Genomic DNA, 25,265 nt, shown 5'->3' on the forward strand with positions numbered 1-25,265 from the left:
AGAGAACATATCTTGAATTCCAAGTGTGTTTATGTTACATAAAATGGTTTCATTGCTTGCTTGAAGGAAGGACAATATAACTACCACTATATTCTAAAGAGAAGTGAGTAGTGGGGTGCTTCAGGGTCCTGAAGCTTAATTCAGAAAAGAAAGAGATGCTCTTGATTATTTGAAAGATGGATCTGGGAATAAGGATTCAACCAGGGTTCTAAATTAGCCCTGGTGTTGTTGAACATCTTTACAAATCACTTAGATTGTGGAATAGAAGGCAGGCTCATGAAATTTACAGATGTTACCTAATGAGGGAAGTGTTAGATAATACTTCAGAGGATAGGAACAAAATCACCTTGACAGGTTTAAGATCTGGGCAAAAACTAATACATTAAATTTCAACAGATACTACATCTGGGCAGGAAAAAAATAATGAAATGCACAAATATTAGATGAGCAGCACTTAGTTTGAAAACAGTACATGTGAAAAGGATCTAGGGAGCTGAATAGACCACATATTAAGCATGATTCAACAGTCTGATGCAAAAGCAAAAAAACTAGTGCAATTCTGAGCTGTATCGACAGCAGTATAAGGTCAAATCTGAGAGAAGTAGTAGTGCCACTCTATTCTGCTTTGGTCAGACCTCACTTAGAATCTTGTGTCAATTTCTGGGCACCACAGTTCAAGAAGGATATCAACAAGCTGGAACATCCAGAGAAGGGCAACAAAGATGACTGAAGATCTGGAAATCAAGCTTAATGAGGAATAATTTAGGGAGCTGGGTATGCTTAGTTGAGAGAAAAGAAGACTGACAGGGGACATGATAGCAATTTTTCTAAAGGGATGTTATGTAGAAGATGGCACAAGCTTGTTTTCTGCTGCTGCAGAGACTAGAAAACAAACCAATGGATCCAAATTATAAGAAAAGAGATTCTATCTAAACATTAGGAAGAACTTTTTTTCTGTAAGAGTTGTTCAACAGTAGAATAGATTGTCTTAGAGGATGGTAGACTCTCCATTTCTTAGGTCTTTAAACAGAGTTTGGAAGGGCATCTACCAAGTAAGTGTGCTTTCGTTGTGTATTCCTGCATGGCAGGGGGCTGGACTACATTCCTCTTGTGGTTTTTTCTAGCTCTAGTTCGGTGAAGTAAGTTACTAAGTTCCCCCATGGGAAGACTTGTGTAGTGATGATCTGCATCATATTTCTCAAAAAAGCAACTGATTTCACTGACAAAATTATTCTGATGGTTTGTCCTTGTGTCCCATATTTAGCCAATTTATAGTACAGTCTTATCCATACCATCTCAGGAGTAAATACCCTCAAACTCAATAGGATCCTTCCCCAGATACATTGATATAAAACTTGCAGCTTTAAAAATACCCGAAAGTCTCCAAGAAGTACAGGGTAAACATTAATTACAACATTTTGTGTTTTTGTTGTTGGATCGTGTGTTTCATTACCTTTTCCCCTTTCCTTTAAGCCTGTGTGATGAATCTGTAAGAAACTGGAGTCTTTGTGAACACTGGTGCTGCCTGGTTGGCAATATTTCTTCCCCCACGGGTTGCCTCCAGCGTCTATCACCAGTGTCAGCCTGGCCACAGATGGATACAGAACAGAACTTTCACCACAGTATCCCTATGACATCATCATTTATGACATTCTAGCAAGCCTTTTCCTCAAGTCTCTCTCCAGTCATTCTCAACACTCATTTTGCTGGTGCTCATTTAAACCACAAAGGACTTGTACAAATGATAGCTTCATTATTCTACATTATTCAAAATTGTAAGCTAGAACTCTCTCAGGAAACCCCTGTGTGCCTCCTTCTTTTGAGGTTGAGGAAATCATTACAAAGATCAAAGCCTTAGGTCCTTATCACACAAGGCACTTATTGTGCGGTTATCATTTCCCAAACGCTCCAGAAGCGTGGAGGTGGGATCGCCCTTTTGAAGTGACATTGAGGCATTTTGCTGTTCTCCCATCGACAATCATTCACAACGAAGCCATTTTTGTAATAATGGAAGATCTCGTTACTACAGAAATGGCTTCTCCGCTAACAATTAGTCGACAGGAGAAGAGCAGGACACGCTTCAGTGATGCTTCAGAAGCGTGACCGGTGATCCCACCTCTGTGCTTCTGGAGCATTTGGGCAACAATATCCGCATGGTAAGTGCCTCGTGTGATAAGGTCCTAAGTCAGTTGAAATGGTGACCTTGTGAGGCACTCACTTTTCTTCAGTCCCACGGTGCTGGCTGGAAATGGTCATGGCAGTACGGCAGAAGAGAAGGCAGCTAACATGGCCTTTAAAATAAGACAGTTCATCTCATGTGCCCAATTAAGGTCTGTTTTAGCTGGTGAGGCTAAATTTAAATTTGCTGTGCCTTCTCTACTTCAGCTTTTCTTAAACAGGAAACTCCCCCTCCCCCCCTTTAGCACCAAAAGAAAAGTAAAAGTACCCTGGCAAGAGACAGGGAAGTGTAGTTCTCTCTCATTGGCTTTATGATGAAATAAACCATCTTTGTATATTTTGAGAGGGCTGTGTGTTTCTGACTGTGTATATTATTGAAATAGGGATTGTGTTGCTCTCTCTGGAAAAAAAGAGCTACAGAGGCTTCAGGGTTTTTTGTGGGGGAAAATCTCATGATCTCTCAAAAGCTTTTCTTGCTTAATTTTTTTATTCACCTTTTCCCAACCTCTGCTGTGTTAGAAGTGCAGTAACATTTTAGCATTGGAGTAACGGGCTACATCTGCACTGCAGAAATAATGCAGTTTGGCACTGTTTTAACTATTATGATTCAGTGCTGTGGAATTCTGGAATTTGTAGTACCCTATCCAACAAAAGTGAGTTCATTACATAGCTTAAAGAAAGCCCATAATTGACACACACACTCCTTCAATGAGACTGGAACAACAACTCCTTTACTTCATTATATATGGTTACTCATGAACAAAAATTCTGTGGGTGCCTTACAAAGTAAAGGGTAATGGAAGCCATTTAAAAAACACATTATCCAACAACGCAAAATTATAAAGAGATGTCAAGTTATTTTCGTCCAACATGGGATGAGGTTAATTAGCGGCTTACATTAAGTAATAACATTAAAGCAAAGAGAGCCTAGCTTGTCATTGCCTGCTTGCAAACTAGACCCAAAAAAATGGCTGTTTTACCACCTATATCTATATCCAGAATTGTGTCTTGGGGACAGAAACCAAGGCTTGAAAGGATTAAAAGCTTTGCTAAATGGTTTCCGGGGGGGGGGGGGGGAGATAGTTTGGACTAGAAGTAGATAGTCAGATGATTGGTGTGAACGTGCTACACAAAGGGATTTGCCACTGCTTCCCTGTCCTAGGTAACCACAAACAATCACCACCTTTGGTCATGATCCTCTCACTGCCCTATGTAAACAAAAGGGATTATGCTGGGGCCCCAGGGAATCCAATCACAATGAGTGCCTTCTAGACCATGGCTAGCCCTAATCTGTTTTTCCACATGTGAGCAGGTCACAACGGCTTCCCTGTTAATATTAATTTAATATTAAACATGAGGGGCAATCAGAGGCCTGGTTCTGGGGTAACAGTATGAGGATGAAGCTCAGGGGACAGAGCGACACCCTCCTCTCTCATAGTCAGGGCAGCCCACGAGGAGGGCTCTCTCTGCCCCCTGAGCCTGGCTTGAAGGTACAGGTGTGTTTGTTTCTATATATGGGGGGGGGGGGGGAGGCTCAGGTACAGAGAGAAACCCTTCTCCCTCACAATCAGGACAGCCAGTAAGGAGGTTCCACCTGCTGAGCTTGGCTGCAAGGTGTGTGTGTGTAGGGGTGTGTGTTGGCATACTGCTAGCAAGGAGGGTAGAGACACCCTTCTGCTCATTGCTCGCAATGAAGCTTCTCTCTCAGGCACTAAAAAGCTGTCTGTCTCCTTTGAGGAGTGAGTGGGCTGCCAGTAACTTCTCCTTGTGACCATCCATTCCTGGTTGCCGTAGTGACTGTCAGCTGGCATCCTAAAATGGCATCTCTCACAGATACTTTCTCCCAGGCATGAAGACAGGTCCCAGCACCTAATAAGGACTTTAACTATCTCACTGTAGCCACTAAGGTAGTAAGTGGATTCTTTCCTTCTCCCCTCTCCCACAACTTTCTGTGAGAGTTTCCTTTCTTGTTGGGTGGTGGTGGGTTTCCAAGTGAAGGATGTAAAACAGAAATAGAGGGTACCTTGATTATAAGGGGGAAAATATTGGCCTGTTACAGACAGCCGAAATAAAGCTGCTTCGAGTCACAGTGGAGGTACGGTGTTTCAATGATGCATGCGTCCTAAGAGTCCAGAAGTCGCACCAAAGCCATGCTCCAGACTGGAGCGTGGCTTTGGTGTGGCTTCTGGACTCTTAGGACGCATGCATCATTGAAACACTGTACCTCCACTGTGACTTGAAGCAGCTTTATTTTGGCTGTCTGTAACAGGCCATTATTTCTCTTTGGGATGTGTTGGGTGCATATAGGAAGAGAAACAAAGGGCATGGGGGAACTATGAAGCCTACTCACTTTGCTGGGGTACTTTCTGGTCCATGAAAAGAGGTGGGAAGAATCTGTACTTCAGTGAGAGTGGATTGCAATGCTGAACCTCCTCCTAAATGTTCCTTGATTTGTGTTTGGACACTGTATTTGGTGGTCCCTATGTAGACTTGTCCGCAGTTGCATGGTATGCGGTAAACTCCTGAGGCTTTGGGAGGGTCTCTCTTGTCCTTCGCTGAGCGTAGCATTTGCTGGATTTTCTTGGTCGGTTTGTAAACCATTTGGAGGTTGTGCTTCTTCACCACTTTGCCTATTCTGTCTGTGACTCCTTTGATGTATGGTAGAAATACCTTCCCTTTGGGTGGTTCACTCCTCTGGGTTTTTCTGGGTCTGGCAGCCCTTCTGATGTCTGAGCTGGAATAACCATTTGCCTGTAGAGCCCAGTCTAGGTGCTTCGATTCATCTTCCAAGAAATGGAGTTCGCCGATGTGTTTTGCTCAGTCTACCAGTGTTTTTATTGTGCTTCTTTTTTGTCCTGAGTGATGGTTTGAGTTCTTGTGGAGGTATCTGTCTGTATGTGTAGGTTTTCTGTATACTGTGTGACCCAAATGTTGGTTTAGTTTGTGGATAACTAGGACATCCAAGAATGGCAGTGTTCCTTCATTTTCTTTTTTCCATAGTGAATTGGGTGTTAGGGTGGATGTTGTTCAGATGATTTTTTCTGTTTAATTCTTTAATGGCCGCTTGCTGTGGGAATGGCCTTCTAACACAGAGGCCCTAGTATAGACCTCTAATTGGAAGGGCTTAGTCCTTTTTATGCCTTATGGTCATAAGGGGTAGAGAGAAACTTGAATTACTATGTCCTAGCTCAGAGGATACACTTGACTTCATGTGCTGCCTCTACAACATTATAAATAGGCTGCCTGACCTGCTCTTCTCCAACAGGTGCAGAGTGGTTTGGATATGGCATAATAGTTGGCTGGTTAACAATTATCAGTGGGTTGATCTGGCTTAGAACTTCATCATTAACTGAGATGCCATCCAAGTAGTGCTTGAGCAGCTGTCTCATCTTAAGGTTGTCCTGAAGCAGTGCTTCTTTGGTTCACTCTAGCGATAGCTGTTCCAACCTCACTTTGTTGTATCTTTGCCAAAAGCGCTCCAGCCCCACATAGTCCAGCATCATCTCAGCTAGTGGCTCAACAAGTTTCTCCAGGCAATCTTATCTGTAGCCCTCTGTTCATTCCAGCTAAGAGAGCTTGCATAAAATGGCAGCACCTTCTCCTCCTCAGACTCCAACCTGCGACACATTTCAGCCAGGCACAAAATCAGCTCTGCCTTCTCTACCATGGGTTCTAGCATTTTGAGAGTCCTAATGCTTTCCTGGGTCAGCTTTGCCAAATTGCTGCAAGCTTTGGCTCTGGCCCGGTTCATCTGGCATTTGAGCTTCTGTAGCTGTTTCAGCACCAACTCCTTATCATAGACATGCAGATTTTGCTCCTCACTTTCCCATGCGTGAAGGGCCATTTTGTTCTTCAGAATGATGATGAGATCCTGCATCTTTTGCAGTTTTTTTCATCTGCATCTCAATCTCCTTGGTGCTCTTCTCATATATGAGTATTGAAAATTTGTTACAAGTAAAATTTTAACTGAAACCAGAAATTTATTTGTTGAATATGTTAAACAAAATCCCAATACAAATTGAAAGAAAGCATTGGCGAGTATTGAGGTATAGGATAACTGCTGCAAGATTAATTTTAGCTCAAAATGAACAATGAACTACTGAAATTAGATGACTGGTTAATGAAGGTACTTGAGATGACAAATTAACAACTCTTTTTGAATAATAAAGACATTGAACAAACCAAAGGAGGAAGTACAAATTTTGTACAGTGGTACCCCGGGATACGAATGCGCCGCCTTACGAAATTTCCGGGTTACGAAAAAAATCCTATTAAAAAAACTGTTCCGCGTTACGAAAGTTTTTTCGGGTTACGAAAAAACTTTTGGTGCTTTTCGGCGCTATTTCGCACGAAATCGCGGCTTTTCCCCATTAGCGCCTATGGCAATTCGGCTTGCGAAAGCCTTTCGGGTTGCGAAAGCGGCAGCGGAACGAATTAATTTCGTAACCCGGGGGACATCTGTACTTTGAAGTGGAAATAAGTATTAGAAAGCAGAGACAAGATAATTATTTTAATAGCTGGTGGGCACCAAGGGACTATTATGGAAGAGATTGCTTACCTCAGATATGGTAGAATGCATTATTTGTATATGATATAGACTCTTTTTGTTGGATGGAAAATAAGACAAGTAATTGTAAATTTATAAGATTAATTATTGGAACAATTTTAGGAAGTAATTTAAGTAGAAATCATATAAGGATTATGAATTGCAAAACGTAATATGTAATGTAATATGAAGATGGACTATAATAATCCTTAATTTTATGCAGAATCAATTGTATTAGGATTTGTTATAAAAATAAAATTAAAATTCAAACAAAAATAACAGTCTTGGTCCCTCTGATGCATAGATTTTGTCTCCTTTATGCCACACACCATTTTTAAAATCCAGTATTTCTTCATGATCTGATCCACCCTGCCCTATGACTTCTTTTAAACTTTGCTGGATGGATTCCTTCACCTTTGGTGGTGGTCCATTCTGTTTGGCCTGACTGAGAATTACCACAGCAGCCCTGTCTGCCTCCTCTTGCTGGCTCTCATGCGGGGGTAATCAGAACAAAGCATCTGCCAGCATACCCCCCCCCCCAAAAAAAAAAGACAGATTAGCTGGAATTTGAATTTATAAAATAATTCAGCACATCAATATGTTTTGGGCTCAACCTTCTGGGAATTTACAAAGCTTCTATAATATCCAGTGGTCAGTTCACAACTCATATGGATAAGTAGCTCCCTCTTAATAGATGCTGTCATGCCTCAAGAGCCTGTTTAATGGCTTTGGCTTGATTTTCCCAAACCAGTCAATTTGCATTCTAGACCAAAGAGCCTTTTTGACAGGTAAGTACATGCTAAGGTCCAAAACACACTGTAGAAATAATCCAGTTTGAGACCAATTTAACTGCCCTGGCTCAGTGCTAGGGGATTCTGGGAACTGTACTTTTATGAGACATTTAGCCTTCTCTGTCAGAGAGCTCTGGTGCCTGTAACAGCTTGGCCCTCTTCCATAGGGAGAGGGACATTGAAAGCTCCAACTTGCATGGCTTACAGAATTGCACAGAACTTCAGTATTGATGCAAACTTGATTTATTAATGGAAACAACTGGAAATAAACCTCTTCCCAGAACAGTCCGTTGAAGTTTTGAAGAACACAGCCTGCCTGACCTCTAAATGAAACACAAGTCCAGTAATCTCACTTTTCTTCAAAAATACAACTAAACCTTCACCCTTGGGCTGCTGTAAAACAAAGAGACCGTTAGATGGTGCTAGTGTCTAAACCAAGCCCATGCCTTATATATTCTTGCCTGGTTACCTTTTTCTAAAAAGTTGTATGACTCACAGTAATTTTCAATGTTCCTTCATGCTGAGCAGTGGCTGAATATTTGTCCCAGAAGAGGATAAATCCAGAGGCTGTGTTAAGCCCAACAGCTTCTCCTCTTCCACATTCCCCAACCAGCATTCCAGAAGACTTCCTGGCCTGTTACAGACAGGCCAAAATAAAGCTGCTTCGAGTCACTTTGGAGGAATGGTATTTCAATGATGCATGTGTCCTAAGAGTCCAAAAGCCGCACCAAAGCTGCGCTCCAGTCCTTAGAACTGGAGTGTGCCTTTGGTGCGGCTTTTGGACTCTTAGGACGCATGCATCATTGAAATAGCATACCTCCAAAGTGACTCCAAGCAGCTTTATTTTGGCCTGTCTGTAACAGGCCCCTGTCTCTTTTTTCCCTCTCTCCCCCTCTGTGCAGCATCTTCCCTTTTAAAGAGCTAGTCCCCTGCTCCACCCCTCTTCACTACGCCTTTTGAGCCTGTATGTAACTGTTGGCTTGTCTTGTCTTCCCCAGTTACCTCTTATTCCACCCATCAAGCTCACAGCCTGTGTATTTCCTAGGGCAGTAAGTGTCTCCCTGTTACAGCACCACAATAAACTACAATTCTGAGGATTCTCTAGCATTCAGTCAGGACAGTGAAAGTGGTCTCAAACTGGATTATTTCTGCAGTGTGTTTTGGACCGAAGGCATGCAGCACCGTGGCCATATCAAGGAATGGACACAGTTGGTACACATGCTTTAGATGTGCAAAAGCATTTCCAGGTTAAAAGCAGAGTCCAAGAGTACCCCAAAATGTGAACTTGCATCTTCAGGGGGCGTATGACCATTGCGAACACAGACTAAATCCCTATTCCTTGCCTTCTGAATAACCAGGAACACCTCTGTCTCTGTTTGGATTAAGTTTCAATTTGTTTGCCCCCATCCAGTTCATTAAAGACACTGGAGATGGTTTTGAACATGGTGAGAGCCTAATTTGAAGATGAATCAGAGAAATGTGACAGAAACAGAGGCATGGGTGGAAAAGTTTGCTTGGTGTCCTACAAGAATCAGATTTAACAGAGGTTTAACAGAAGTCGTAGATGGAGGAAGAGGTAGAAAGAGGCTAGTTTGGTGTGCTATAAGAATCTGACTTTCAATGGAGACAGAAGTGTGTTTGGGAAAAGATTAGGAACTAACTCTGAACATGTGTGTAGCTGGGATAAATAATATAAATGGCTTCTGTGGAAGGGACATAGACTATTCCTGCTGTTGGTGGTAGAGAAAACTGAATTATTATTATTATTAACTTTATTTATAAAGTGCCGTAAATCTACACGGCGCTGTCCAAAACCAAGTAAAATCAAGAATATAAAAGCCTGCCTATGGCGTACAATCTAAAAATTAAAACAACAAATTAAAAACATCACATGAAACAAGTTAAAACAGCAATATTCACTATTGAGTCAAGCATTTGAACAACCAGGACACAATCACAGACTGAATGTAATAGAGTGTGGGTTTTGGCAACCTTGAAGAGAGCAAGGGAAAGAAGATTGGAAAGACAAAGAGGAAAAAAGAATGGGAATATAAAAGATTGTTTGTAAGGTAGCTGGTATGGCTGTCGGTGAGACATCCCTTAAAACGACAAGGTGCAGGGCTGTGAAAGTGGTGGCTTTCACTTCTCCAAGAATTCTGTCTACATCATCAGGCTACACAAACCGAAAAGTATCCATCAATACTGGATAGACAAGAGCCAATTGACTTGCATTGTATCAATTACACTCCTGGGTGCTGAATCACTATCTGCAAAATGTCATGAAAATTCTTTGCAGCACACTGCTGGGTGGTCTTCATTTTCTACTTGAGGGTGTGTGTTCAAGAGACCCCTGACTACTTGGAACAGCTGTCCTCTACAGCTCCCTGTGGATGCACGGCTGGCAGCAAAAAATAATTTCTCCGTCTGCCACGGAGTAGGCCTTCAAATTGGCCCTAGCCCATGTTTGTCAGATTCGCTTTGAGTAGGGGTCGGCAACCTCTGGCCCGTGGGCCGGATGCGGCCCGCGAAGACCTGGCTACCGGTCCCCGGCTGCTGTTGCCGCCGCCGCCGCCCGTCGCGGCTTTTCGCCACTCTGGGCGCCGCCATTTTGGGCAAAAAAATGGCGGTGCCCATAGCGGCCTCTGGGGCTATGGGCACCGCCATTTTGCCGCCCAAAATGGCGGTGCCCAGAGCAGCCACCGCGACAGCGGTGGCAGGCCTCTAGGAGGCCCGCTGCCGTCTCTGGGAACCTCCAGGCGGGCTCCCAGGGCGGCAGGGGGCCTCTGCGGGGCCCGCTGCCGTCTCTGAGGCCCTGCAAGAGGGCTCCCAGGGTTGCAGGGGGCCTCTGCGGGGCCCGCTGCCATCTCTGGGGCCCTCCAGGCGGGCTCCCAGGGCAGCTGGGGGCCTCTGCGGGGCCCGCTGCCATCTCTGGAGCCCTGCAGGAGGGCTCCCAGGGCGGCAGGGGGCCTCTGGGAGGCCCGCTGCCGTCTCTGGGGCCCTCCAGGTGAGCTCCCAGGGCAGCAGGGGGCCTCTGCCGGGCCCGTTGCTGTCCCTGGGGCCCTCCAGGAGGGCTCCCAGGGCGGCAGGGGGCCTCTGCGGGGCCCGCTGCCGTCTCTGGGGCCCTGCAGGAGGGCTCCCAGGGCGGCAGGGGGCCTCTGGGAGGCCCACTGCCGTCCGTGGGGCCCTCCAGGAGGGCTCCCAGGGCGGCAGGGGGCCTCTGCGGGGCCTGCTGCCGTCCCAGGGCCCTCCAGGAGGGCTCCCAGGGCGGCAGGGGGCCTCTGCGGGGCCCGCTGCCGTCTCTGAGGCCCTGCAAGAGGGCTCCCAGGGTTGCAGGGGGCCTCTGCGGGGCCCGCTGCCATCTCTGGGGCCCTCCAGGCGGGCTCCCAGGGCAGCTGGGGGCCTCTGCGGGGCCCGCTGCCATCTCTGGAGCCCTGCAGGAGGGCTCCCAGGGTGGCAGGGGGCCTCTGCGGAGCCTGCTGCTGTCTCTGGGGCCTTCCAGGAGGGCTCCCAGGGCGGCAGGGGGCCTCTGGGGGGCCCGGTGCTGTCGCTGGGGCCCTCCAGGGGGTCCTCCAGCGCTGGCAGCCCCCCCCCAGCTTTTTTGCCGGTCTCTGACGGGGCCTGGGGCCCCGTCAGGGGCCAGCAAAAATGGGGAGGCCTGGCCCCTGGAGGGTGGAAGCTCCGCCCCCGGCATGCGGCCCTGCCCCTGGAGGGTGGAAGCTCCACCCCCCAGCACACAGCCCTGCCCCAGAGGGTGGAAGCTCCACCCCTGGCACGTGGCCCCGCCCCGGAGGGTGGAAGCTCCACCCCTGGCATTTGGCCCCGCCCCGGAGGGTGGAAGCTCCACCCCCCAGCACACAGCCCTGCCCCAGAGGGTGGAAGCTCCACCCCTGGCACGTGGCCCCGCCCCGGAGGGTGGAAGCTCCACCCCTGGCACGTGGCCCCGCCCCAGAGGGTCGAAGCTCCACCCCTGGCTTCGGCCCCCCAGTCGCCTGAGGGACAGCAACCCAGCCCCCGGCTCAAAAAGGTTGCCTACCCCTGGCTTTGAGTCTTCTGCCAGTGTCACTCTAGTGTCCGTCTCACTTGCTTCATCACCTGGGATGGAGGATAAAGGGGATTAATAGGTCAACTATATTCTAACAATTCAGCAATAGTGATGGTAAATTATGGGGTGACAAATGAAATAAAGGTGACAAGAGGTACTAGACAAGGATGCCCATTATCACCAATATTATTTGCAATGGTGATAGAGATATTAGCGAATGTTATAAGAAAAGATAATAGCTTAGAAGGATTAGGATTGAAAACAAAACATAAAATTACGCTATTTGCTGGTGCCACATTGTTAACTATCAAAGATTTAATTGATAAATTGGTAAAAATAAAAGAACATTTAAATGTATTTTATGACATGACAGGGTTACAGATTAATTGGGAAAAATCAGAAATGTTATTTAATTACATAAAAGATTCTTGTAAACAAGCTAGTGAAATGTGGGCTAGACAAGGCAACTGTTACATGAATTTGTAATTGGTTGACTGGCTGAACCCAATGGGTGCTCAACGATGGCTCCTTTTCATCCTGGAAAGAAGTGATCAGTGGGGTGTCCAGTAGGGCTCTGTCTTGGGGCCAGTGTTATTCAACATCTTTATCAATGACTTGAAGGACAGAATTGGAGGCACACTTATTAAATTTGCAGATGACACCAAACTAGGAGGAGTAGCTAATACCCCAGAGGACAGGATCAAAATTCAAAATGACTTTAATAGATTAGAAATCTGGGCCAAAGCTAACAAAATGAATTTCAACACGGAGAAATGTAAGGTACTGCATTTAGGGCAGAAAAAAGAAATGAACAGATATAGGATGGGCGACACCTGGCTGAATGAAACTACACGTGAAAGGGATCTGGGAGTTCAAGTAGACTACAAGTTGAACATGAGTGAACAGTGTGATGCGGCAGCTAACAAGACCAATGCGATTATAGGCTGTATCAGTAGTAGTATCGTGTCTAGATCAAGGGAAGTAATAGTGCCACTCTATTCTGCTCTGGTCAGACCCCACCTGGAATACTGTGTCCAGTTCTGGGCACCATAATTTCATATTGAGGAGGGAGCAAGCTTGTTTTCTGCTGCTCAATTTTTGAATCACCATATCAATCCTCAATTTTTGAATCACCATATCAATGGCTTCTTTGTCTGGAGTAACATCACCTGGGGAATCTTTCCCAAAACATGCAAAACCTGGACTATTTTTGGCTAGCCTTCCAAAACATGACTCTCCAATAATTAATGCTCTGCAAATTAAAGGAGATGTTCCTTTGCAAGATGCTATTGCTCAAGTTATTGAATTTCAAAATAGGCAGAATTTGATGGAAGGCAACTATGATGCAAAAGCCACAGACAGAGAATTAGACCAACTTGTTAATGAGGATCTGCATATCAAACCCTCTTCTTCTCCCAGAACAAATGGGCACAAGGTTAATAAGGCAAAGCCAAGAGCAGAGCAGGAAAAAACCACATGCGAAGAAAGTCAATTTTAAGAAAGTCAATATTTCGATCGAGTTGATATTGGTTTGATTTATGAACAAGTATTCAATTTGTGGAGGTAAATATAAATATGCAGCAACTGTGCATTACTTTAACAACAAAGAATGGTTTGTGGATTTTGATAGAAATGTAACTTTTCCTGTTTATCTTGCCAATGGTCAAGAGGTTTTTGCTCAGGGAAAAGGGGCTGTTATTTTGCAAACAAAACTTGGTCCTGACAGGATAAGGACCTTACAAATCCCTGATGCCTACAATGTGGCAGATTTAGAAGCCTCCTTTTATAGTGTGCAAACCACAACATCAAGAGGCAACTGTGTCAGTTTCAGAGAGCAACCCTGCTTTAGTTTTCATGACAAAAACTTGATTTTTTAGAGCATATTTGGGATGTCAAGGCTGTTATCAAATGCAGATTTTGCCTTAGGAAACTCGAATCCCCAACAATATTGGTATACAGAGCTGGAAAGATTCCCTTAAGTTAACCAGCCTCTTGCAGGCCTCCTACAGAGCTAATGATTCCCTGAATTATCAAGGGAATGATGTCTCTGTTGGTGGGGACCCTGTGTCTCCCCACTATTTTGGGTAACAGAGGCCCGATTCAGATGGGCCTTTGCACCATCCCCGTCATGTGCTAAGGGTTGGCTGAGGAGGCAGCGTCTATACTGGCCTCACCCCTAGCATGTGATGGGGGCGTCAAAATGGCGGAGCCCTGTACACACGAGCGCCGCCATTTTGACACGACGGACATGTAGCATCCGCACATCCCGTGCGCTGGTGACGTCAGGAGCGCACCATTTGTGCACTTGGGTGTCGCAAGCGTGAGGCAAAAAGACCCAGCTTTTTGCGGCTTCTTTTTCCACCACCAGGAAGTCTCGCCGTATGGCAGCTGTGGCTTCCCGCCAGTGGAAATGGAGGCGGTGGCATCCCGCCAGAGATCCTGCGCACCCGTTTTCGTGGTTTGTCCCTTAAGTAGACATGGGAGACGTGACTTGTGTGTGGTTCAAGGCAATCTTGCGCAAAAGAATCCTATGGGTTCCTGAGGCTGTGCGCATGGCGTTTATGTTTTTTTGTATGGTGGCAGCGCCAGAGGCACAATTGTTGCGCTTCAGTCTGTGGAACCAAAGGAAATCTCAGGTGTGAGAACGCTTTGAGTGCCAAACTTTGGGAAAAGTAATGTAAATCAGAAGGATCAGTTTTTTATGCCACTGAAGCCAACTTTTAGTTGGACCCTAAACTGTGAATGTAACCATACACTCATATTGGGGCTCTTTAAGTCACTTGGGGGACACCCTCCATGTATCTAAAGGGAAACACATAAGGCCTGAGGGACAAGGAGGGGCTCTGGAGGAGGAGGAGGAGGGAGGGGCTGGGCCCTGCCCACTGCGCAGGCGCGGCGCCACAGCTTCTGGGCGGGGCTTGGGGCGGCAGCCGGAGTGCCACGCGGCGCCCCACTGGCCCTGCGGCCGGGCCTCGGCCTCTTCCCGCGCAGGCGCAGTCAAGGAAGGTTAAGCGGGGCTGGGCGGGGCCGCGCCTGCGCAGAGGGGCCGTGATCGAGGCGCTGCTGCTGGCGGACTCGGCCCGGGCCGCGGAGAAGTTGGCGGCGCTGGGCGGGGCGGGGCCGCTGTGTGTCCCTGGCGGCCATGGCGTTCCGGCGGCGGACCAAGAGCCACCCGCTCTTCAGCCAGGAGTTCCTCATCCACAACCACGCCGACATCGGCTTCTGCCTGGTGCTCTGCGTCCTCCTCTCGCTCATGTTCGAGGTGAGCGCTCCCCGGGAACCGCCCGGCCTCCTCCGGCAAAGCCCCTTCCCCAAACGCCCCTCCTTCCCGGCCCAGGGCCCACGTTCTGTCTTGGAAGGGCCCGGCGGACCCCGGCGCCAGGCACCCGCCTTCCCCCTCAAGGGCAGAGGCAGCGAGAGGAGGCCGCTGGCCAAGAAGGGCCGCTGCTGCCTTTTCCTCCCGGGAGGGACGCCTCAGAGAGAGAAGGGGGGCAGTAGGATCTCTGCCTTCTGCTCACACGGAGCCCCTTCCTTCCCTTCCTTCTTCTCTTCCTTCTTCCTTTCCTTCCCCTTCCTTCCTTTCCTTCTTCTCTTCCTTTCCTTTCTCTTCCTTCCCTTCTCTTTCTTCTTCTCTTCCTTCTTCCTTTCCTTCCCCTTCTTCTCTTCCTTCCCTTCTTCTCTTCCCCTTTCCTTTCCCTTCCTTTCCTTCCTTCTTCTCTTCCTTCTTCCTTTCCTTCTTCTCTTCCTTTTTCGTTTCCTTCCCCTTCCTTCTTCCTTTCCTTTCCCTTCCTTCCTTTCTTCTCTTCCTTCCCTTCCCTTTTCCTTTCCCTTCCTTCTCTTCCTTCTTCTCTTCCTTCTTCCTTTCCTTTCCCTTCCTTCCTTTCTTCTCTTCCTTCCCTTCCCTTTTCCTTTCCCTTCCTTCTCTTCCTTCTTCTCTTCCTTCTTCCTTTCCTTTCCCTTCCTTCCTTTCTTCTCTTCCTTCCCTTCCCTTTTCCTTTCCCTTCCTTCTCTTCCTTCTTCTCTTCCTTCTTCCTTTCCTTTCCCTTCCTGCCCTTCTTCCCTTCCTTCTTCTCTTCCTTTCCTTTCCCTTCCTTTCCTTCTTCTCTTCCTTCCCTTCTTCTCTTCCCTTTTCCTTTCCCTTCCTTCTTCCTTCCCTTCTTCTCTTCCCTTTTCCTTTCCCTTCCTTCTTCCTTCCCTTCTTCTCTTCCTTCTTCCTTTCCTTTCCCTTCTTTCCCTTCTTCTCTTCCTTCTTCCTTTCCCTTCCTGCCCTTCTTCCCTTCCTTCTTCTCTTCCTTCCCTTCTTCTCTTCCTTCTTCTCTTCCTTCCCTTCCCCTTCCTTCCTTTCCTTCTTCTCTTCCTTCCCTTCCTTCTTCTCTTCTTTCTTTCTTTCTTCCTTCCTTCCCTTCCTTCCCTTCTTCTCTTCGTTCTTCGCTTTCCTTTCCCTGCCTTCCCTTCTTCCCTCCTCTATTCCTCCCCTCCCCTTCGGGGCCCCTCCACTGGCTCTGGTAAAGGCCAGAGAGTTCAGCTTTGGGATTTCACACCTGGAACATCTGGTAACTGGAAATGTAACATGGGAATGCAGGTCTTTGGGATACCTCTCTGGTGAAGGTGGGGCAGCCCAAAAATATATCAGCAGGGACCTAGACTGTGGGCATAGAAATGTGACATGGATCCTGGCCTGTACCAGAAGTGCCTAAGGGAGAAAAACTCCATACATCTTGCAGAGGGAATAAAAGATTGCAGCTAGGAATGGGATTTCTGGAGAAACACAATGGGACAAGAAGAACTTCATGCAGATATAGAAAACACCTGATAAACACAGGTAGTTCATACACTTCTTGGTCCTGATGCTACTGCTCCACCTCCCAGAGAAAGGGAGAATGGAGGTGCTGCTGGTGCTGGTCTTTGTTGCTTGGTCATCTGTAGAGCCAAAGCAAGTAGATAAGGAAAAGGAAGTGCTTCTACTCACTTGCCTCCTTTTTTACTGTATCCACACTGCAGAAATAATTGAGTATGACACCAGTTTAACTGCCATGGCTCACTGCAATGGAATTCTGGGAATTGTAGTTTTGTGACACATCTAGCTGCCTCTGTTAGAGAACTCTGGCACAACAACAAACTGCAGTTCCCAGAATCACATAGTATTGGGCCATGGCAGTTAAAGTGGTGTCAAACTCAGTTATTTCTGCAGTGTGGATGAAGTCCTTGTTTCCTTTCTGGCTGGTGTGAAACGAAAGGAATTGGACCTAATTCTACCTTCCATGTGTCTGAAGGAGAGGGTGAGTAAGCAGCCACAGGTACTGCTCCTTGCTATTGCCCACCAGAAGAACAAATAGCTCAAGTGGTTGTAAAGAACAGCAGCTGTGGCTTCTTTCTTGGCAAGCACATCTGGCCCAGGAGATGAGAGTGAAAACAGCAGCTGCTTTTTGCTACTCTTTCTGCTGGTTGTTCTCTCAGTTTGTGAGCTCCTTCTTTTGCCTGTTACAGACTGCCAAAATAAAGCTGCTTCGGGTCTCTTTGGAAGTATGCTGTTTAAATGAAGCATGCACTCTAAGAATCCAGAAGCTGCACCAAAGCCGCACTCCAGTGCTTAGGAATGGAGTGTGGCTTTAGCGCAACCTCCGGACTCTTAGGACCCATGCATCATTTAAATAGCATACCTCCAAAGAGAACCGAAGCAGCTTTATTTTGGCAGTCTGTAACAGGCCTTTGTCATCCAAAAAAAGAGTTTGCAGGGAAAAGATTCTGCCTTCACTTACTGTGCTAGTTCTTCTCCGTGGCATAGCAGGTACAAATGGTAAGTGCCATATTTCCCAAAGGAAAAACAGAAGAGGAGTTAGGAGGATAGCAAGTAGACAAATGCCTGTTGCCCTTCCTCTCTGCTTGTCCAGCAGCCCTGGAAGCTGTCCTCTTAAGGACATGTCTGTAAAAAAAAGGTCCTTTGTACCATTTTGCTATCCAATCCCATTTCCTAACAGCATGCTGTTGTTAGACAAAGTCTTCTCCTCTTCCATCATTATGGTCCTGTCCACTTCATTTGGAAGTCTTTTCCAAGATGTAAGTAGAAACAGAGCGTTCTGTCCTGGGGACAAAGAAGTATTTTTCTTTTCTTTTTAAAGTGTAAAAGCTTTTTATGGAGACACTTGCTTTGATATATGTCCACTAGTCAGAGAGAGACAGTGTGCTATAGTGCATTGAGCATTGCACTGTCACTCTGGAGATCAGGGTTTGAGTTCCTACTCGAGCATGAAGACCCACTAGGCAAGTCACTCTCTCAGCCTGAGAGGATGGCCATGGTGAACGCTCTTTAAAGAAATCTGCCAAGGAAGCCCTAGAAAATGCCTTGTAGGCACACAACAACAGCACAGTCTGTATTACTAGGGAATTTTAAATCCTGAAATCCTTCTTCCCAGAATTCCCTTTGTCCACAGGCTGGTAGCTCACTAACTAATTCTTGGATGAACTGCTAGATTTTACTAATAGAAAACCATTCTGTTCATACTTAAGCAGGAGGCTATGTTGGCTTTATAACTTCTTTTCTCTGTGTGGTCTTCAGTGTGTGCTATACATTTCTTATGTTGTCATAAAACAGAATAGCCCTGTTGAAATTGTCACTGATGTAGCTGCCTTTAATCAGTGGGTCATGTGGTTTTATCATTGTGTAGCATTCTATGGTTGGTATCCTGTTGGTTACTCCCTAGAGTAGATCCATTCAGTATTGGATGGTAAGTCAACATACAGGTAAATCCCACTGATTTAAAGAGTGTACTCTAATAATAGGATTTAGACATCTCTGTGTGGTGGTGTTTTTAAAACTATATCACAGGGACTCTGAGAAGCCTCAGGCCTGTTACAGACTGCCAAAATAAAGCTGCTTCGGGTCTCTTTGGAGGTATGCTATTTAAATGATGCAAGGGTCCTAAGAGTCCGGAGGTTGCGCCAAAGCCACACTCCATTCCTAAGCACTGGAGTGCAGCTTTGGTGCAGCTTCCGGATTCTTAGGATGCATGCATCATTTAAACAGCATACCTCCAAAGAGACCCAAAGCAGCTTTATTTTGCCAGTCTGTAACAGGCCCTCAGAAACTTTTAAGGGGATTTGCTATAAGATGAAATAAAGGGCAAATTTCCATGGAAGACACCCATGCCCACGCACCTACCCCTGTACATCTGTAGCACAGTCAGAAAAGTGTTCCTGAGCAGGTCTTTTTGATTTTTATTTCTTTTCTGAGTGAATGCCTCTCAAGGCAGTTTCCAGTGTAACAAATCAAGAGGTTAACCACAGCATACCATAACCATCAAATAATGAAGCAAACTACCAAAAACACAGTGCTAACAATAAATCATAAAGCCTAGAGCTTTGAAACCAAGCCAGTTAATCTCAAAGCAGCACCAAACCATGCAGTACAGTGCACCTGTGTCATATCCGGAAGAAGTGGCACTGCGCGCCGCAAAGAGTAATGGTGTGTGCGCCACCGTGGGCATAAGCCACATTGGCTATAATGGGGCTCAAGCGTACACGGAATTTCCCTTATGCTGTGTGTGTGTGTGTGTGTGTGTGTGTGTGTGTGTCCGGAATGGATCCTCCACATAAGGAAAGGGACCACTGTAATACACATTTCTTCTTCTTTTCTTCCTTTTATGTTTTTATCTTCACTGTGAAACTTTGATACTTGATAGAATCCTGGCATTCTTGCTTTATTCTGATACCCTTCTCTCAGTTTCTTCAGTTTCATTTCTGTGTAACAGATGCCTAGGATGCAGTCTCACATTTCCCTCACATTTAGTTTCCTCACTCTTCCCATCTCCTGGTTGGTGGACTCTTATGAACATTTTACTGCTAACTTGATATGAAGCTATGATTCATGTGCAGGCTTGCCTTTTTGTGGCAAGCTGGAGGGTTCCTTTCTGAACTTTATACAATCCCAAACTATAGCAATATTTGGGTAGATTTAAGACTTTCTCTCCCTCCTCCTTGTGGTTCCTTTGAAGTTTTTTCTTCGTGTAACTATATGCTTTTTTTGCCTCAGCCTGGCACTTTGCAAGAAATGCCAGGAATGCTGAACTCTTCCTTCCATCTTTCTAGCCCTCCCTTTCTTTTCCCTCTTCTCTTTTACCCCTCCCACTTTTCTAAGTAAAGTACAGTAGCAGCTCTTGTGAACTTGGTCCAGCACACTCTCCTGACATGGATGCTAGAATAGCCCAGCCAGCAACCATGGTGTGTGTGTGTGTGTAAGTGCACACCCATGTCTGTGGCTCTGTTGACTATGTGATGGAGAAGTTTAGTTAAAAAAGCACCTTCTCTTTTCCAGCCCAATGCCACGTTTCAAAGCAAACTGCTGGTGAGAGAGGAGACAAAGATGGCATCTTTGTACTAGCAAATTAGAGAAAAGGGAATTTTAACTGCTTTACCTAGCACATTTCTCACTTTGCTTTCCATTCACGTCAGTTAGGTCATTTTCTGGTAAACAGAAACTTTAATGGCCTGTGAGAGAAGGATTGAAGAGATCGGATTTAATTAGTCAGAAATACCAGCTGGCAGGGAAATGAATTCCAAAATCACATGCAAATCCAGTTGCACATTCACTACAGGTTTTGTAGCTACTTTTAAAAAGACTAAATATTTCAAAAACTGCTTGTGAGTGGCTGTCTCTCTTTAGCTTGGAGGGGAAATCTGACTTATCTTAAGATAAAATGTACAGAGGGAAACTGTTGTTTGGAGTACCAAACAATGCTTTTACAAAGTAAAACATGATTGTCTTAATTTGGAGATTGTCTCAGTTTAATCTGATTGACCAGTAAAGAGAGTTACTTCAAAGTTTATACTTGGGATGTCCTTCCACATACACATTTTTGGTACTTGGTATAAAAATAGTATCTCATTTGGTCAGTTTTTAATCTGGAGCATGAGGGATGAGCTGGACTTCAGTGCAAGCTTTTTTCCCATATCATGAAATCACTCAAATGCATTACTGTAGGAGTAAACCCGTATCCGTAGAAGTCTGTTAAAATGTACTTTTTCATGTTTTCTAGGTTTTTAAATCATAACAAATCAACCATTTTGTGTGCAATCATTTATCATTAAACAACAATAATGCAATCAAATAATACAGATGGGCATTTCTCAGATTAATGAAGTTGTTAAATGGGTGATCATGGGGTCTGACAATATTACTTATGGTTCAGGTGTGTTTAACATCTTTCCATTGGTCAATATGATGAAATGGCAGTTTCAAGTGTTATATTTTATGATTAACATAATCAACAAAAGGAAACCATTTCTCAGTAAAAGATTTTTGTTCTAGAAGTTGATGACCTGGAAGCCTGGATAGTAAAACTGGGGGCAAAATTAAGATGTAAGGATTTAAACTGTAAAATCATAGCGTGAGTCTTATCCTAGACAGAAGACACTGGAATTCAAATTGTGGATTAGAGAGCTGTAAATCTACCTGTCTTGCTCTGTTTGGCAGTTGGGAATTGAAAGCATGGGGAGCAGAAAGAGTGAATTGCTTGATAAGAACAAGATGAAAAAAGAGAGGTCATTACTGCATTCTAAGACAGTGATTGCTTTCTAGAATTGTATAATGTTGGCCCTTATGGTTTTACAGCAAACACACTTACTGTGCTTATGGTGTAATCGCAATCAACACCGGTCTCATGATTTACCTCCTGTTGCTTTATCTACTTTATGGGAGTATATGCCATGGCTACTGTTATTGTGGAATGCTTGCTCACTGGTTTCAAAAGCAGGATTTTTGGCCAACTATTTGTTAGATCACAGAATACCTTTATGTGTGATCACTGAAACCTGGCTATCAATGGATGACTGTTCCTTTGGCTACCCTTAAAGCACAAATTTGTGTGTGCGCACTCCCTTTGAATGGTTAGCTGGAGAGGAGGGTCTGCAATAATTTATAAAACATCACTGCTACATCAGGCGAAATAGTGAAATGCACACATATTGGATGGGGGACATCTGGCTTGACAACAGTACATGTGAAAGAGAGCTAGGACTCCTAGTAGACCACAAATTGAGCCTGAGGCAACAGTGTGATGCGGCAGCTAAAAAGGCCAATGTGATTCTAGGCTGCATCAATAGAAGTACAGTTGGCTCTCAGTATCCATGGAGCCTCCGTTCCTGACCCCCTTTGGATACCAAAATCTGTGGGTGTTTAAGTTCTGTTGTCCCAAATGCCTTTTTTGTGTGTGCACTCCCTTTGAACACAGCTGTGCTCCCATTGGGGACAAAGGAACTACAGTGACAGTGCATGCATGTAGCCTTGCTGCCATTAGAAACAGCCCCCTTTGTCCCCTGTGGAGGCGCAGCTGCGTTAAGGACAATAGGACTTAATGGTGATGCAGCCACATGCATGTGCTGCCATGGGACAATGGAGGCTGTCTGTAATGGTGGCACAGCCACATGCAGGCTCCACCATTGGGGGCAATGTGGGCTTGCCATCCATGGATGCTTGAATTAGCAGATGGCAAGTTCACGGATAATGAGAGCGAATTGTAGTGTTTAGATCAAAGGAAGTAATAGTATCACACTATTCTACTTTGGTCAGGCCTTACCTGCAGTACTGCATCCAATTCTGGGTACCACAATTCAAAAAGGATGTTGAGAAGCTGGAGCATGTTCAGAGGGGGGCAACCAAAATGGAAACCATGCTCTATGAGTAGTGACTTTGGAAGCTGGCTGTGTGTGGAAGAGATGGTAAAGAGTTGATATGATAGGCCTGTTTAAATATTTGAAGGGGTGTCATGTTGAGGATGGAGCAAGCATGTTTTCTGCCGGTCCGAAGAAGAGGACATGGAACAATGGATGCAAGCTACAGGAAAAGAGATTCCACCTAAACACTAGGAGGAACTTCCTGACAGTAAGAGAGGTTCGACAGTAGAACATACTCCCTCGGAGTGTGGTGGAATCTTCTTCTTTGGAGTGTTTTTAACAGAGCTGGATGGCCATCTGTTGGGGGTGCTTTGATTGGGAGTTCCTGCATGGCAGGGGGTTGGCCCCCGGCATCTAAGAAACTTGAGGGCGTGTACAAGGTTCAACCGGATATAGCCCCATACCTCTTCACCCATCCTGCACCCAATTCTCAGGTTGTCGAATCCACTAGAAAATCATCAGGCAAGACTCATTCTGCTCCAGTAGACAAAGATGGCAGACATATGGACATCTTCAGACGCAGATGCTACTCTTCTGCTGTCCTGAATGCTAAGGTCGCCAACCTCCAAGCCTGCATGGCAGCCTACCAGAAGTTTCTTTGGGACAAGATGGCTTCCTTCATCCCTATCTGCCTGAGGAATAAAAATCCGCAGTTGTGTATTTCTATGCTGAGGCCCTCTCTTTGGTTAACCAACAGCTCCACTTGGTCAGACACTCTGTAGACTGTTCGGCTAAAATCATCTCTGGTGCCATAGCCCTTTGCAGGTTTGCCTGGCTCAAGTCAACAGATCTTACTGATGAAGCCAGAAACAAAACTGAAGACCTTCCTTTTGATGGTGAGTGCCTGTTTGCAGCCAATACAGACGACTCCCTCGGTACTCTGGCCAAAAATGTCTGACTGGTAAACGCCTTGGGCCGACCACGAATAAACAACAAGAGATGCCAGTGGCATTAGCCCCTTCTTATTATTATTCTCAACCGCGTTCTGGAAACGTATCCCAACATAAGGGCTCTTCACAACAGTCTTCAGGAAGACCCTATAAACACAACAAACAACAATCAACAACAACGTCAGAATCAACAACAATCTTCGAAGAAGCCTTCTTCCTCTTCTAAGTCCCATTTTTTACAACTCCACCGAGATGAAGACACCATTGTCCATCCTCTCTCTCTCCCTCTGTCTGCTCCCCCACCCAGACTATCCAGCTTTTACGACCAATGTTGCCAAATCACCTCCAACACTTGGGTCCTTACCATCATTCGTTTGGGTTATGCCATAGAATTCTCAAATATTTCTCCATGTGGCGTTTTCTGTTCCACTTCGTCTTCCCCAACTCTCCAGGAAGAGATCGTCTCCCTTCTCAACAAAGGTACCTCCAACGCATTCCACCCAGTTGCAGGCTGGACGGCTTCTTTTCTCGGTATTTTACAGTTCCAAAACAAGGTGGTGGCCTTCGTCCCATTCTGGACTTATGAGTTGGTCAAAAGCCCTCTTCCTGTTGGTGTACATTCACACTTAACCAGGGCTGTTGTTTCCTCTGCTGCCTTCCTTAAAGGCATCCTTCTACCTGATGTCTGCAGGGCAGCCACATGGTCCCAACCTTCTACTTTTGTTTGGCACTACCAGCTAGATTCCAGATCTCATCAAGATGCCAGTTTTGGTCGTGCTGTCCTTTCCTCTATTTTGCAGTGACCTTCCCACCTCCTTAGGTTAGCTTTTTAGTCACCCAATTGTGTGAGGCACAGAGACCACAAACAAGTAGAACAGGTTGCTCACTTGTAACTGTGGTTCTTCGAGTAGTCGTCTGTGCCCTCACACAAATCCCACCCTATCTACCTGCCATGTTTTGTGGTGGAATTGAACTGAAGGAGGAGCTAGATTGGCAGGACTGGGCATGCTCAGTACATGAGAGTGGGCGGGGCTCTGCACAGGCGCAATACCCAATTGTGTGAGGGCATAGATGACCACTTGAAGAACCACAGTTATAGTTGAGTAACCTTTCTTCTAGGTCACCCGAGTCCAGGAAGAGTCACAGTTGGCGGGAATGGAGATATGTCAACCAATTCTGAATGGAGTCACACTTTCCCTGAAGGACTACACACACAGTTTTGGAGTGCTCCTGAACTCATTACCTCAGTAGATAGCACAAGCACCTGTTAACTGTGTGTGCAATCCTTCAGGGAAAGTGTGACTCCATTCAGAACTGGTTGAAATATCTCCATTCCCGGATTAGGGGATCCCTATAGCAAGTACAGTGTGCCTGCGTCATATGCCGGCACGCCATACGTGGCTTCCATCATATGCTGGAAGCTGCGCCGGAAAAAAGCCTTGTGCATCCTGGAAGAGGTAGTGGGTTGCGCCACGGGCATGAGCCCCATTACTTCTAATGGGGCTTGGGCTTACACGTTTTTTCTCTTACATGTGTGTGTGTCCAGAAGGATCCCCTGTGTAAGAGAAGGGCCCACTATACATCTGTCTTACCGGATTCAATTTGAGTTTGTTTTCCCTCATCCAGTCCATTACCACCTTAAGACAGTCATTCAGAGGAGAGATGTCTTCCTTAGTCACTGCCTCAGTCTGAGACATAGAGAAACATATTTGGGTGTCATCAGCATACTGATAACACCCTGCCCCTTATCTCCAGATGATCTTGCCCAGCGGCTTCATGTAAATGTCAAATAGCATGGGAGACAGAATGGCACCCTGAGGGATGCCAGATTTTAACTTTCTTTTAGAAGAACAGCTCTCTCCCACCACCACCATCTGGAATCTGCCTCAGAGGTAGGAACACAGCACAGTGCCACCAACTCCCAGCTCTCCCAGGCGTTCCAGAAGGATACCGTGATTGATGGTATCGAATGCTGCTCAGATGTCCAAGAGCACCATCAGAGTCACACTCTGCCCAGGTGGAGATCATCAACTAAGTTGACCATGGTGGTCTCAACTAAGGTGACCATGGTGGTTTCAAATTGATCTAGAAAATCAGTTTCCTCACAGACTGGAGTTGAATGGCAACTGCCCTCGTGATCATTCTTGCTT

At 45.9% G+C, this 25,265-nt stretch overlaps 1 protein-coding gene and 1 pseudogene across 3 annotated transcripts in view; one reads left to right on the forward strand and one right to left on the reverse strand.

The window, feature by feature from the left end:
* Positions 1–5,366: 5,366 nt before the first annotated feature.
* On the reverse strand, positions 5,367–13,983 carry LOC149313457 (dynein regulatory complex subunit 2 pseudogene; annotated as a pseudogene).
* A 567-nt stretch (positions 13,984–14,550) lies between these two features.
* The window catches only part of LOC149313458 (translocating chain-associated membrane protein 2-like), a 59,503-nt gene continuing 48,788 nt past the window's right edge, over positions 14,551–25,265 (forward strand). The window contains exon 1 of one of the 3 annotated variants that reach the window (XM_089519130.1): positions 14,551–14,819. In XM_089519130.1, the coding sequence (XP_089375256.1) occupies positions 14,700–14,819 (120 nt within the window). In that variant the 5' untranslated portion in view covers positions 14,551–14,699. The remainder of the gene's footprint in view (positions 14,820–25,265) is intronic. The other 2 variants (XM_089519128.1, XM_089519131.1) reach the window with 2 other exon arrangements.

This window comes from Sceloporus occidentalis, unplaced genomic scaffold (assembly GCF_023333645.1).
Source record: "Sceloporus occidentalis isolate IW3139 unplaced genomic scaffold, rSceOcc1.0.p SCAF_4, whole genome shotgun sequence".
NCBI classification, from domain to species: Eukaryota; Metazoa; Chordata; class Lepidosauria; order Squamata; family Phrynosomatidae; genus Sceloporus; species Sceloporus occidentalis.